We start from the raw sequence: 15,143 nt of genomic DNA on the forward strand, positions 1-15,143 counted from the left end.
GCATCTTTACAGCCTCGGTGTCAGGCTCACAGAAAATGAGGGTCAATAAATGTTTGATGCATAGATCCACCAGGCATTTCGCTGATATTATTATACCAAAAATAAAAAAATGCTCAAAAGTGGTAGACCAGCTTATTTATAATTGAGGATCAGATAAAACAATCTTCAGATGTGAAAATGCAGTAGCTTCACCTGGAATGATTCAGAAATATGTTATCAGGAAAGAGTTCAAATTATATAAATAGCCTAAAAGTTACCAAATAACCAGGACCACTAACCCTCTTCACCCATATTCTAATATCCAAGTAACTTGAAAAGGTCTATTCATATACTTGGTAGTAGGTAAAAATTGAACCACTATGATGATTCAAACAATTTTGACTAGAGTTTACTTGCTAAATAGCCAGAGTTGTATGTAAACTTACTCAAATCCCAGGATTTAAGTTATAATTATTTACATCAAACAAACACTATAGTTCGCTAAACAAATCTTGTGTTAGTAACACCGGTAGAGCATAAAATGCTACCAAAGACAAACATAATGGTAAGTAGTCTAGCTAAGAGCTCACCCTACCCCTCAAGTCTCTAACCTTTACTGAAGTGATTTTACTACACTGGGATTTTCAGCCTCTGAAGTAATTCAGGATGTAGCCAAAGCCATGTTTCTAGGCATCTAATATCCAACAAAAGGATGGAGACTTTTCATAAAGGGGCTTGGTTAATGCTAAGTAACAAAGTTTAGGTGAGATCTAAGAAGATCCTTCAACCCTTTCAATATCCTGGATCATTCTTTTGATATAGATGTTTAGATATGTGGCAGCTGGATAAGACTTTACATCAGATTAGCATTTTGTACTTTACGATGTTCTTTGATACTGATTTCCCAATTTGCTTTTCGTGCAAATCTCATTAACCTAACTTTTCGCTACAAGTTTTACAATTGCAGAAACGGAGGCTAAGGTAGTTCAAGCATCCTGTCCACGTTCACACGGTAGCAGAACTAGGGTGTGGATGTAGACCGTGGCCACTGTTCTTTCATATAGACTATGCAGACCTCATTTGAAATTCCAGATCGCCCATGTGCTAACTGGGTTGACTGTGTGTCTCTGGGACACTTACTTAAACTCTGAGTCTCAGTTCCCTAATATAGAAAACATGCCACACCTGCCTCAACAGTGTTAAGAGATAACATGAATACATCCTCTAGATCCATGCCTGGACACATTCTAGGTCCCTTATAACCATCACCCTGTCCCCTCTATCTCTGACTCCCTGTATTTGTTTTATATTGGTGCAGTAACAGATTCCCACAGATTTAGTGGCTGTAAACAACACAAAGTCACTGGCTTACAGTTCTGTAGCACAGAAGTCCAACAGGTGCTTGCTGGGCTAAAATCAAGGTGCTGGCAAGTCTGCATTCCTTTCTGGAGGCTCTAGTGGGGACTCTGTTTCCTTGCTTTTCCAGCTCAAAGGCCATCCACGTTCTGTGATTCCTAGCCCCCATCTTCAAAGCCAGCAACATAGCCTATCTGTCCCTGCTTCCACTGTCACATCTCTTTCTCTGACCCTCTTCTTCTGCCTCCCTTTTCCACTGTTAAGGCCTCATGTGATTATATTGGACCCACCTGGATAATCCAGGCTAGTCCCCCTATTTTAGGATCAGCTAGTAGCAGCCTTAATTTCACCTGCAACCTTTATGCCCCTTTAGCCCGTAACCTAATGTATTCAAAGTTTGCGGAGATTAACACGTAGACACCACTGGGAGCCATTATTCTCCCTACCACACTCTCCCTCCCCTTAACTGCTTCATCCATGAAGATTAAGGCACAAGAGAAAAGGCACTGGTTTGGATTAATTTTTGCAGTTTGCCTAAAACTTGGTAAATGTATAGGAAGATTATATACTACATTGTAATGGAGATTATTGGATGAAGAAAAAGAAGGTGCTGGAGATCTTATGAAAAGTAATTTAAGAAAGAATCAGCTGTGGTGAACTGAATTGTGCTCCCTACCCCCTCCAATTCATATATTGAAGCCCTAATCCATAATGTGGCTGTATTTGGAGACAGAGCCTTTGGGGAGGTAAAGTTAGATGAGGTCATGGAGGTGGGGCCCTGGGTCCAATGGGACTAGTATCCTTGTAAGAAGAGGTAGAGACACCAGAGCTCGATCTCTGTGCACACAGACAAGAGGCCATGTGAGGACACAATGAGAAGGTAGCTGTCCATATCCCAGGAAGAAAGGCCTCACCAGAAATCAATCCTGATGGCATCCTGACCTTGGACTTCTGGCCTCCAAAACTATGAGAAAATTAATTTCTGTTATTTAAGCCACTCAGTCATGGCAGTCCTAGCAGACTAATACAGCAACCAAATTTGGAAGGGAAAGTGTCTGACATAAAAGTTAGTATTTGTTAATAAATTTAAAATAAAGGGTACTGGAGGCAAAGAGAATTCCACATCTGGCTAAATAAAAGTATAACCCCCAGAGAGGTGATGCATTTCCAAAGTACTTCTTGGAATCCCAGAGGATTTGCTTATAGTATCCCAATGAAATGCTAAAAAACATGCTTTATGCCTCAGTTATACCTGTCATTGGTCAAATGGGGGGAAAGAGTTTGATGCTGGCTGTCTAGATCTGGATGTTTTATTCATGTCCATGGGCTTTGCCATTCTGTATAACCTAAGCCAGCTGGCTGGCCTTTCATTTAAATGACAGTTGCTCATACAGCACTTCATACTGCTACACCCCTTCGTAGGTATTTATAGAAAATCTAGAGCTAGCTGTCTCCTCCAGCTCCTGAGCAATGCAACCTCTCGGCTCCTGTCACAGGGCTTATGACTGGCTGGAGAGTGGCATAGGTGCAGGTTTTGGTTAGTGGTTTCTATTTGCAGCTGTGCAAAATAAAGCTGAGCTGTCATTTAAAGCCCCTCCATTGCCAAATAGCAATACTATAAAATAAAGGAAGGGAGGGAGAACTAAGTTCTGTTAAGTGCTCACCATGTGCCAGGTATTTTGCCAGGGGCTTTACCTCCCTTATTTATTCAATTCTCAAAACAATCCAAGGAGACATAAACTATTAGCCTTGTTTCGTTTGTTTCTGAGAGAGAGAGAGAGAAAGAGAGAGAGAGAGAGAGAAAACGCAAGTGGGGGAGGGGCAGAGAGAGAGGGAGACACAGAATCTGAAGCAGGCTCCAGGCTGTCAGCACAGAGCCTGATGTGGGGCTCGAACCCCACATGAACTGCAAGATCATGACCCGAGTTGAAGTTGGATGCTTAACTGACTGAGCCACCCAGGTGCGCCAACTATTATCCTTGTTTTTGAATGAGTAAAGGGAGTGCAGACAGCTGAAAACAGTATCAATTAAATCAAGGTCACACTCACAAGTGGTACATAAACTAAAGGAACCCAAGTCTGTCTGAGACTAGAGTCTGCATTTTTTTTCTCACCAATTGCTTTCCTAAATTGCCAGTGACAGTATTCATGCATTTGATATTTATTTAGCACCTACGCATACCGGGCATTGTACTAGTTACTGGGTATTCTAAACCCACTGTCACATAGATGTTTACATCCAAACCAGTGGTTTCAGTACAATTTATTCATATCTAAGAAGTGTTCAGGGACAAAATATTTTAAAAGTTCCATATTTCCTCCTTCAATTCATCTTTTATTTCTTCATTACAGTCTCATTAAGAATGAAATGCTCAGGATTCTCAGGCAGGCAGAAGATGGTGAGGGGATTACATGCACTCTCCTCTAAAATGGAGTTAAGTGCATAGAAATTGCCCTGATACCTCATCAAGGGGGCCTTACACTTATAGTAAGTCTGTGAATGGGTATTCCTTAGCCCACCCAAAATGAATCAAAGCAGCCAAATTAATGATGTCTTCAGAGAGAGGGCTCCTGACAGTGTCCACTAAAGTGGAGCTAAAATAGTCTGCCAAGGATTTAGGAAAAGTCAAAAGTAGTAGCTTTTTATTTCCAAGACAGAAATGATCCATTCTTCCTTCCCCTCTGATCTCTCTAATTTCTAATTACATTAGAATTACCTAGCATAGGCTCTACTTGTAAAATAGGGGGTAAGAAAACAACCTCAAATTTTCCTCTTTTGTGCTTTCTATTTATTTTATAAATGAGAGGACACGATGTAACTTGAGCCTTTAATTAATACAGTTGGCTGACAATGGCAAGTCTTATTCATACATGTTATGATCCACATTCTTTCCTACCTGGGAACAACCTCATAGGATGTCCTACTTCAAATCAGACAATCATTTAGGAACATTAATTTCTCAGACTGGAGAGAAATGAAGAAAGCCATGCCTGCCAGACATCAGTTACCTTTTGGAGTCATTAAGGCAAAACTTTTAAATTTTTGTTTTTACATTTATTTATTTTTGAGAAACAGAGTGAGACAAAGCGTGAGCAGGGGAGGGGGAGAGAGAGAAGGAAACACAGAATCTGAAGCAGGCTCCAGGCTCTGAGCAGGTGGTCAGCACAGAGCCTTATGTGGGGCTCAAACCCACAAACTGTGAGATAATGACCTGAGCTGAAGTCAGGCGCTCAACCGACTGAGCCACCGAGGCACCCCAAGGCAAAGCTTTTAAATACTGTCTCATAAGAACTTTTTTTGGGTGGATTGTCATTGTAAACAATGTCCATGTTCAGTATTTCAACTTACCCTGTGTACTGTCACTGTTCATCCTGGCAGAGTTCCTGGGCTAGCAAAATGTTCTGAAGACCAAAGACTGCAAAGATGTGGCCTGTGCCCCTACACCTCTTGCCCCCTGAACCCACAGCAGACGTCTAATTGATCAGACGTCACTGAGGCTGAACATAGACTTTGAACTCTTCACAAAACAATGCTTGAGACAGTGAGGTGAAATCTATTTGCCTTCCCTGCTCCAGATAGAAGCTTTTGTTTTATTCAGAAATTATGGACTTTCTAGGTTATACTGATAGGCATTGATAATGCTGGAAAGTATACTGCTTCCTATGTAATGGACAAACGTTTTATAACATGAGGAGAGATCTCACATTAAAGGTGTATCAACACAAATGAATACACGGAGAATTATAAGTCAAGCATAAGTAACTTTTAAAAACAAATGCTTGGGGTGCCTGGGTGGCTAGGTCGGTTAAGCGGCCCACTTCAGCTCAGGTCATGATTTCACGGTCCGTGAGTTCGAGCCCCCCGTCGGGCTCTGTGCTGACAGCTCAGAGCCTGGAGCCTGTTTCAGATTCTGTGTCTCCCTCTCTCTGACCCTCCCCCGTTCATGCTCTGTCTCTCTGTCTCAAAAATAAATAAACGTTAAAAAAAAATTAAAAAAAAAAAAACAAAAAACAAATGATTACACCTACTGGAAAAATCACTAAACGGAGATAATTTCATGTTTGAAGCAAGTGTCTAATACTTAGATATTTGCATTATTTATATAGATATACCGGCTATACACACACATATATAAAATATGTTTACTTACATTATATTGTGAAATAGCATTGTGGCAGGCTCCTCCAAGAGAGGTCCCAATGATCCCCACCTTCTGGCATTTATACTCTTCTACACTGTACCAGGGTTAGTCTATGTGACCGATAGCATATGGCAGGAGTGATGGTATGTCACCCACTTTTGAGACTGGTCATAAAGACACTGTAGCTTTTTTCTTCATGTTTCTCTTGTTCTCACTCTTTCTCTTGTCTCTTGTTTTGGGCACAGCCAGCTGCCTTGTTGTGTAAAGCCCTTTGGAGAAAGGTCCGTGCTGTGGTGAGGAACAGAAACCTCCTGCCAACAGCCACACGTGTGAGTTTGGAACAAATATTCCAGCCCCACTAAGGCACTCTTCGATCCCTAGCTTTGGCTAACCACTTGATCGCAACTTCATGAGAAAACCAGAGAGAAAGAGCTGATGATCCAGTAAAACCACACCTGGATTCTTGACTCTCTGAAACTGGGTGAGAAAATAAATGTTTGCTGTTTTAAGCTGCGAACTTTGGGAGAAATTTATCATGCAGCAATAGAGAATTAATACAATTATGATCACTGATCACAGTGAATCTGAATTTTTCCATAAAGAAAAGAATACAATGAAGGCAATGTGGCAGCAATGTCTAGTTTGTAATAATTACATTCAGCTTTACTATCAAACATAACTCCCGACATAATTTTGTTCAATTCTACAATAAATTTTAAAGTGGAATCATATCAAAGGACTACTATAAATCTATAATAGTATGCAACTTCCAAAGGGAAGAAATTGGCTAGAAAAACAGGTAAGTTAATCAGATACTTTCATCATAGCACCATCAAGATAACTGGCATTTTGTCATTAAATTTAAGAATGCTGCCACTTTCTGGGGCGCCTGGGTGGCTCAGTCGGTTAGGTGTCCAACTTCGGCTCAGGTCATGATCTCACGGTCTGTGAGTTCGAGCCCCGCGTCAGGCTCTGTGCTGACAGCTCAGAGCCTGGAGCCCGTTTCAGATTCTGTGTCTCCCTCTCTCTCTGCCCCTCCCCTGTTCATGCTCTGTCTCTCTCTGTCTCAAAAATAAATAAACGTTAAAAAAAAAAAGAATGCTGCCACTTTCTAAGGAGACAATACAAAAGTTTTCCCTCGAATGTGCTGGTATGCATGTGTGTGTGTATATATGTATACACACACACACTCATATATATATATAGCAAGTGGGCAAGCCCTACCTATGTGCATATTGCATACACATATTAGTATACACACATACACATATATACAAACACACATGTTTGTTACTTCTATGAAACGCCGGCTCTAGCAATGCCAACATTTGATTAAATTTGTGTATGCCGGGTAAAACGCTTTCTTTTCTTACATCAGAACTTAAGTAGATGATTACTATAAAGTATTAATAGGTGTGCAGTGGACATGTGGATGGATAGGAATATTCAATGAGGACTATATTCATCTGGGCATTCTTGGGACAGCAATGACAGTTATTCCTTTGCCTGAGGCTTGGCTTCCATCAGATGTAACAACTGAATTTTGGGGAAGACAGTGACAGGTGTCAATTTCAGGGAAGAGATTCTATGTATACAGACCATCATCTCCTCCGGTGTTCTGGAAGGGCAATTTCAGACTGTTCTTTTTAAGTTAAGGTGAGAGAGGCAATGGCCTGAGTTCATTAGTTGTTATTTCTTGCCTCCAAAGTACATTTACCTGGTAATTGAACTGCTTTTACCCCAAAAGCTAAGGTTATCCAGGCTCACAATTTTAGCTGGGGTAAGTGAGAGGATGAAGATTAAAAAAATAAAACAAAAAAGCTAAATAAATAGTTCCAAGAAAGACATACAATGGATACTTGCTTACGCAGCCATTACTTATGTGGCAACATCACCTATCTGAACATAACAGCTAAGAGCTAGGAAGTAACCCCCTATCAAAATGTTAACAGTGAGGGGAGGGAGTGAGTTAGGGCTAAACTTTACTGTATGTACTTTGGGTCAGGTGCTATGGTAGGTTTTTCATGTACATAAGCTCATTCATTCTGGACGAGAACCCTACGAAGTGCTAATATTCTTACCAGTCCATAAATATGGAGAATTAAAGCCCAGAGAGCGTAAGTGAACATGTCTAAGATCGTTCAGCTATGCTGTGGAGACATCAGCATTTGGACCCAAGTGGCCTCGATATAAGAAGACAAGGAAGTATGTAACACTTATTAAGTAAAACTTTCATCAAGAATAGTTAAGCTAAAATACATGTTGGTGCTTGAATGGGGTCAACTTCTAGCAGAAAAACCTAACTCATGGCAAGCAGCTCATTCCTCCATGAGGCCAGGTAAAGGAAGAACTGGCATAGTGTTAGGTTTTCCTATCTTCACTATGTGACCTTTCTAATCTCCAGGAGATAACTACTTATTCTTAGAACTAAGTTTCTGTTCTGCTATTTAAAAAAATGGATAAAGTATAGAGCTCTCCCCAAATCAAGATCTGTTTAAAATATCTTTCTTGTCACATGGAAACATACTATGTTAAAATGAGGACGTGGAGGTGGTAAAGCATGGGTGTGTGTGTGTGTTGGGGGGTGGCTTTACGTACCTTGGTTCTGCAATTTTCCTACCGTGTGGCCCTGATCAAGTTAGTCTCTTTTCCACATAGGGTCTCCAACTCTAATGGTGAGACACTGATACCCACCAGTGTCCTCTGGGGAACAAATCTATGTTATCATTTCTGTAATGCTTTCTTTGTAAGTCAAGATTAAGGTCAAGGAAGAGAATCAGCGGAGTTCCAAAGGGCAGGTTGAAGGGATGTATTTTCTATGCTGGAGTAGACTATATAAATGTAGCGTCTCTTTCTGTTCCTTCCACAGGACTGTGAGTTAGATCTGAAGGCAGACAAATGGCTTGTTTACCCTCTCTCTTCTCCTCTCCTTGGATGCTACTCTTCTTTGTAGCAGACACCAGACCAAGACTATTGTTCCAGTCCCCAAGGCACAGTGGCTTAAGCCAGCTGGGTACCAGGCAATGGGAAACACTCTCGCTTCCTCCTTGTCTTTATCTTAGTGACTGTGTCCTTAGTATCCTTTCCTCATATGGCACCAGTTAGGCTCTGACACTCAGCTTTGGGTGAGGATATACTGACAGCTGGCTGAGGCTAAGGAGTGCTCACAGGGTCCAGACTCATTTAGATATTTTTTCAAAGGCCTTTGAACCAGAACCCCAGTTAACAATGAATGCTAGTTTGCCTTCCTTTGATCTGGCATTTCTTTTTGGGGACTTTCTAGGAGACAGACATGGCTGAAGAGACAGGATGCAGCTCACCACCACCATAATAGCATCCTAATAAGAGCCAAGTGGGGTCCACTCTCCATACCATTGGGAGAATTAAATGATGCAATGCATACAAAAATCCACCTAATATATGCCTGACAACTGAGCATCATCAGGCCGTGCTCTGTAAATGCTCATTTTCCTCTCCCCTCCATCTTTTCCCTTAATCATTACAAAGTAAGTATGAGAAAGAAACCCAGTGCAAACGTGAATGTGGTTTTCATTTTCCTGCCACCTCTACAGTATTATGATTCAAATCTTCCAGGAACTGAACACAGTTAACTTAGCATAGCAGGGGGCAACTTTCCTTCCAGAAGAGATAGGATTCTGGCAGTGAGCAGTATGGCACTAAATGTAATCTTTGCATGGGAATCCTGGGTCCTCTATTCCAAATGTCCCTTTCTCCACACATTATAAACTGTGCCTTTGCTTTACTAATTACTTTTTGCTAGGGACCACAAGAAAAAATATACATCACAAAAATGCTTTGCCAAGTTTATTCCTAGTTTTTTTCTCAATTCTTTTTAAGTATGGACTTTTGAGTTCTCAATGTTTTCAATGGTCATATGACTTTTTATGTTTTTCCCCATCAACAATTATGGGTTTCTCCGTACTGTAAATTAATAACGACTACTCAGCATCTACTGTGTTCAAAGTTCTATGCTAGGAGCATCACATTTAACAACTCAAAGAAGTAGGCAATACTTCCCTTATTTTATGATCAGAAAACTGAGGTGAAGAGTGACATAGGAACCTGTGTAAAGTCACAGAGCTTGAGAATCAAAATTTGAATACTGCTTTGGAAAATACTTGCACACTTGACAGGACATCAAGGACATACCTCCCTTTTCCTCTCCAAATGCATAACAAGAACACATTACTAAAAAGGACAATTAAGGGAGTCTTTCAGGTGTCAGGAGTCTTTGGGATTCCCCTTTGTGATTTCGTAACACCACTTGTGACACGAAGGGAGCTAACCAGAACACAATGGAAGTAGATCAGACTGAGTTTCCAGGGTAAAGCTAACCAGTCCAGCTAGGACAGGTATTACTCTTGAGGCTTTCAAAGGCAGGTCTCTATTGCTGACAATCCTGCAGTGAAAAGACTTGGATTCTATTCTGGTTTGGTAATTTAGTAGCTATGGATTTTTGGGCAACTGCTCTAAGCTCTTATGTTGTCCATCCATAAAACACAAAATAAGGCCACATACTTCAAAAGATATTCTGAGGGGCGCCTGGGTGGCTCAGTCGGTTAGGTGTCCGACTTCGGCTCAGGTCACGATCTCACGGTCCGTGAGTTCGAGCCCCGCGTCGGGCTCTGTGCTGACAGCTCAGAGCCTGGAGCCTGTTTCAGATTCTGTGTCTCCCTCTCTCTCTCTGACCCTCCCCCATTCATGCTCTGTCTCTCTGTCTCAAAAGTAAATAAATGTTAAAAAAAAAAATTAAAAAAAAAAATAAATAAAAATAAAAAAAAAAAAAGATATTCTGAGAATCCGCTGAAATAGAGTTTGTTCATATTATGCCTCATTTATCTCTTTAGTTATTTACTTTTTGTCTTTCCCTACTGTTGTATAAATTCCATGATATCAGAGAACCAGCCAGTATATTTTACTCCTGTATCTCCAAGGCATGGAACATTGCGTGGCATAGAGCAAATGCTCAAAATATATTTGCAGAATGAATGAACTGTGTATGTTGTAAAATATTAAAACTGCTGATTATTATTAACATTATTGAGTTTTAAGACATACAAAGTTGATTTTTTTCTTTAGATATTAACTTTTCATGAGTATTAATACTTTTAGCCAGAAGTGAATTCAGGCAGCCAACATTTAAGTTCAAATTATGATCCTGTTTCAACTTTTTGCTGTTTCCCTTGAAATAATTACTAGGGTTTTTCCCCCCCCAAAACAATATCTGATATTAGCATTTAAATCACATGAAATGAAAATGGTGAGGCTTCATTTCTTGTTACTAATTTTTGTAACCTCCAAGAGGGTTTCTTGGTTTTGCTGATTATTCTGCAACTTCCAGGTTCTCTCCAGATGTGAAGAAAATTGCTTACTTGGTTGAGATGCTTGTACTTACTTGATGAAGTACTTGATTCCATCTGCTGTGTAAGCTTCCTCCCACCCATAAGGTAGACCTACAGTGAAAGGAAACCAAAAATACATTTAATAAGATGATAAAGATAACTTTATTTCCTGGATGCAAACTTCCCACATCTTTACAATTATTTGAGTACATTTCTCATACAAAATAATTTTCTAGAAGGGAGGAATTAAAACAATTCAGATGAGCTTTCCTACTCAGCATCTTTAGAACACAATAAATAAGTCTCGAACAGTTAACAATCTGCTTTAGTTGCATTAACTGGATTATGACTTGTCATTTACACGGGGTGAGCATTTTTGTCAGCAGGATTCAAGCACAAATTTTTGGTGCAGGGGATGGTTTTTGCCTGAAGGCAGAAGGATGGACAAGATGGCCCCTGCTTGTCTATTTTGGCTCAAAGTTTCCTTAATTGGCTCCCTTTACATTCTTTCAGCTCCACAGGGAATTGGTGCATGAGTGCCAGATCAGCAGGGGCTTGAAAGCAGCTTCTGGACAAGACCAAATTCCTCATGAAGGCTGAAAGTTTAGCAAAGTGATTTACAATGGATTGCAGCATTTTATTTTGTTAATTAAGATTTTGTGCATTAAACATAAACGGCCAAACAATTTGCGAAACGTAGCTTTCATTTCTGTAATGGGATTGAGTTAGTGAGCTATAAAGAAATGCAGATTGAAGTAAGCGAGAAATTATATGGCCGTATTTCTGTAAACGAGCACATTTGTGTCCTCATCATATCAAGACAACAGGCCCATGTTGAGGTAGCCACATTCTCTTATATTCCAGCTATGGCTTGTACCCCTCTAGAACAACATGGTTTTATCCCTCTGCTGCATCCATCCCTGCATACCGCTCAGGATTTTAACTGACCTTTTGGGTCAGTCCTTTGATCCTGGCTTGTCATGGATCCACTGCTGGGTATAATATACACAAACGCACTAAAGAACAGACTCCATGGCTCAGGGAGCCAACTTCTTTGGAAAGTAACTGAGCTATCACAACAAACCATTAGGTTTCACCCCCCCCCCCCCCAAGTCTCATCATAAGGAGAGGAAAAAGGCACAACAAATAATTATTTAAATGAAATAAAACCTTACTCTATTTCTTTTTTTTAAATAATTTTTAAAATGTTTTTATTTTATTTTTGAGAGAGAGAGAGACAGTGTGAGCAGGGAAGGGGCAGAGAGAGAGAGGGAGACACAGAATCTGAAGCAGGCTCTAGGCTCTGAGCTGTTAGCACAGAGCCTGACGTGGGGCTCAAACTCACAAGCTGTGAGATTATGACCTGAGCTGAAGTTTGACACTTAATCGATTGAACCACCCAGGTGCCCCCACCTTACTCTATTTCTTCAAGAATATTCTATTTGTTTATTTATTTTGACAGAGAGAAAGAGAGAGAGAAAACACATGTGCACGAGCAGGGGAGGAGTAGGGAGAGAGGGAGAGAGAGAATCCCAAGCAGGCTCTGAGCTGTCAGCACAGAACCTGACATGGGGCTTGATTCCCATGAACCGTGAGATCATGACCTAAGCGGAAACCAAGAGTCAGACGCCCAACCAACTGAGCTACCCTAGCGCCCAAAGAATATTCTTTGAGAATAGTTCTGGGGATGTTGTTTTTATAACTAAGGAAAACAAAGCAAGCTTTATTAAATTATATCTATTTCCAGGCCATTAACACAAGTTATATAAAATGAGACCTTGGCTAAAAAATTCTGCAACTGTTTCCTTTGTAGATTAACTCAGGCCACCTAGGAGTTTCTTTTCTCTCTTAGTGAATAAGTATTCCTATTTGAAGTAGAAAATAAGCATTTCTGGGAACTCAGCATAAGCAAATGACTAGCTTCTTACAAGTCCCTGAAGTGACACTGTGTCCGTCTCTGCCAGTAGCACGTGCCCAGCCAGACAGGCCATAACAACTGCTGCTGCACAGGTTCAAGTAGATTTATTTTCTTTTTTCACACTTCCTGCATTTTTGCTACAGATCACTTTACTGATCACTAACAACCACCTGACCTGCAGGGAAGAATGTCATGACTGTACATAAGAGCTTCAATAAAATGCTCATTAATACAAGGATATCTGGTCAGTAAGGCAAAGGCAGCTAAAAAATTAAGTAGAAAGTCATTCTAATATGACTAAGGTTTTTGTCCAAATGATTTGTTTGTCCAACGCTCATATCTGTACCTGTAGATTTTAAGGCACAGATTTTTTCTTTCATGAAAAGGAGACAAAATGTACACTTTAGTATCTTTTAACCCATAGCATCATTTAAAAATCGAGATTGACATTGGAGTATCACACATTCCCTATCAGAATAGGATTCTTGCCCTGATTATTTTCTTCCAATTATTAAACAAGGAATATAACCTCATAACAGACTCATTAAAAGTACTAGTCCATATTCATTTTAGTCAATATGGTTTTTGAATGACTACAGCCATAAAGATATTCTTATGGGTTAAATAATATGTATAGTTTATTTTAGGATAAATTCTCTGTTCTGAAAAAAGTAAGCATTTCTTTTTAGAAGAGTGAATGGTTTCTTCTTTTTCATGCAGCTCCTATAATCTGAAAAACAGAACTGGAGACTTAAATGGATAGTAGCAATCTCTCAGTGATCATTCAGTAGCAGAAAACACAATTGCTGTCTAATTATAAACTGAAAAGCACAATATTGATAAACCAAATAGCTTACTTTATATAAAAAAAACACTTTTGCTTTCCAGAAGCTTGTATACTTATGATGGCCTCAGTTTTCCATTAGTAAAAGATTTCATTTCTTCATAATAAGTGATTTGGGCAAAATCACAACATGATCTAAATACTTTTTAATAATAATTATTATTCCAAGGCATTAAATTTTTTTCTCCATTTCCCCATTTGCTTTATACTTGTAAATATATAATGTTTCTATTTTTCATTTCATATCTGTCTTGAAACTTTTATGACAACCATAATAACTTGGAATTATTTCTGATTGGAAGTATTCGTCTATGCACCCTTACATAACATTCTTTCCATCAGAGATCATCTGTTCCCAATCAACCACTTCGTGGGGATGACTCCAAAATCTTCATGAGTATCTTGCCAAAGTAAGAGTATTGTACATATTTAGCTGTTGCCTAAGACTCAACATATCTAAAACTAAACTCATGGTGTTTTCATACAAACTAGTTTCCTTCCAATTTTCCAGTCTATTTAGGTAATGAGATTCTCTTCGTTACATTGGGCCCATTCATCAAATATTTATCAATCATTTATTATATGTTCAGTATTTTACTTTGTGTTCAGTATGTGATGATGAACAAATAAACATTGACCTTGAGCTTATGGAGCTTTAAGAAATAAGCACAGTGAAGACCTCATTCAAAACGGAAAGAAGTACAATGGGAGAAAAGCGTTGAATACTGTGGAAAAGTAACTTACAGTTACTAACACACAAAGAACTACAAATCACTAGGAACAAGGCCAATGACAAAGAGAAGTCTGTGTAACATGTGAAACATTCAGGACACAGGAAACACAAATGAACTTAAACACATGAAAATATGCTTAACTTCACTCTTAATGAGACAAATACAAATTAAACTTTTATGAGATGCCATGTACATCATGTTAGCAAACATTTAAAAAGTTGTTTAAACAAGACACTGTGTTGGGAATGTGAAGAGACAGTCATTCGTATACTGATGGTAGTATAAATTGATAACGTATTTATGGAAACCTGTCAATATCTATACAAAATCGTAAATGCTAAAATAATAACAGTGGACATTTATTGAGTGGTTATGTGCTAGATATTGCTACAAGCACTTCACATGTACCAACTCTCTTAGCCTCACTGCAATTTTAAGAGAGGGGCTGCTATCATACCCATTTTGCAAATGAGGAAACTGAGGCATAGAAAGGTGAAATCATTTGCCCAAGTGACACAGCTGGCAGGTGGTAGAGCCCAGACTCTTAAGCACTATCCTGAATCTCCATGTACCATTTAATCTAGCAATTCTTCCAGGAATTTAGCCTACAGATATGTTTTATGTACAAGATTATTAATTGTTTAAAAAAAAAAAAGGACTGGAAATAATCTAACCACCAATGGGGACTGACTAAAGACCATATAGCCAGATAATGGGATATTGTCCAGCTGTGAAAAAGAATGAGGACGTAATTTATGTACCAATTTGGGTAGGGGGTGTGGGATAAAGGAAGGATCTCTGGAGGAG

General features: G+C 39.5%; 1 protein-coding gene across 3 annotated transcripts in view; it reads right to left on the reverse strand.

Annotated features, from left to right (window-relative positions):
• The window catches only part of STXBP4 (syntaxin binding protein 4), a 166,212-nt gene that overhangs the window by 8,364 nt on the left and 142,705 nt on the right, over positions 1-15,143 (reverse strand). For all 3 annotated transcript variants that reach the window (XM_030295827.1, XM_030295828.1, XM_030295826.1), the window contains one exon: positions 10,894-10,951. In XM_030295827.1, the coding sequence (XP_030151687.1) occupies positions 10,894-10,951 (58 nt within the window). The remainder of the gene's footprint in view (positions 1-10,893; positions 10,952-15,143) is intronic.

This window comes from Lynx canadensis, chromosome E1, assembly GCF_007474595.2.
Source record: "Lynx canadensis isolate LIC74 chromosome E1, mLynCan4.pri.v2, whole genome shotgun sequence".
Taxonomy (NCBI): Eukaryota; Metazoa; Chordata; class Mammalia; order Carnivora; family Felidae; genus Lynx; species Lynx canadensis.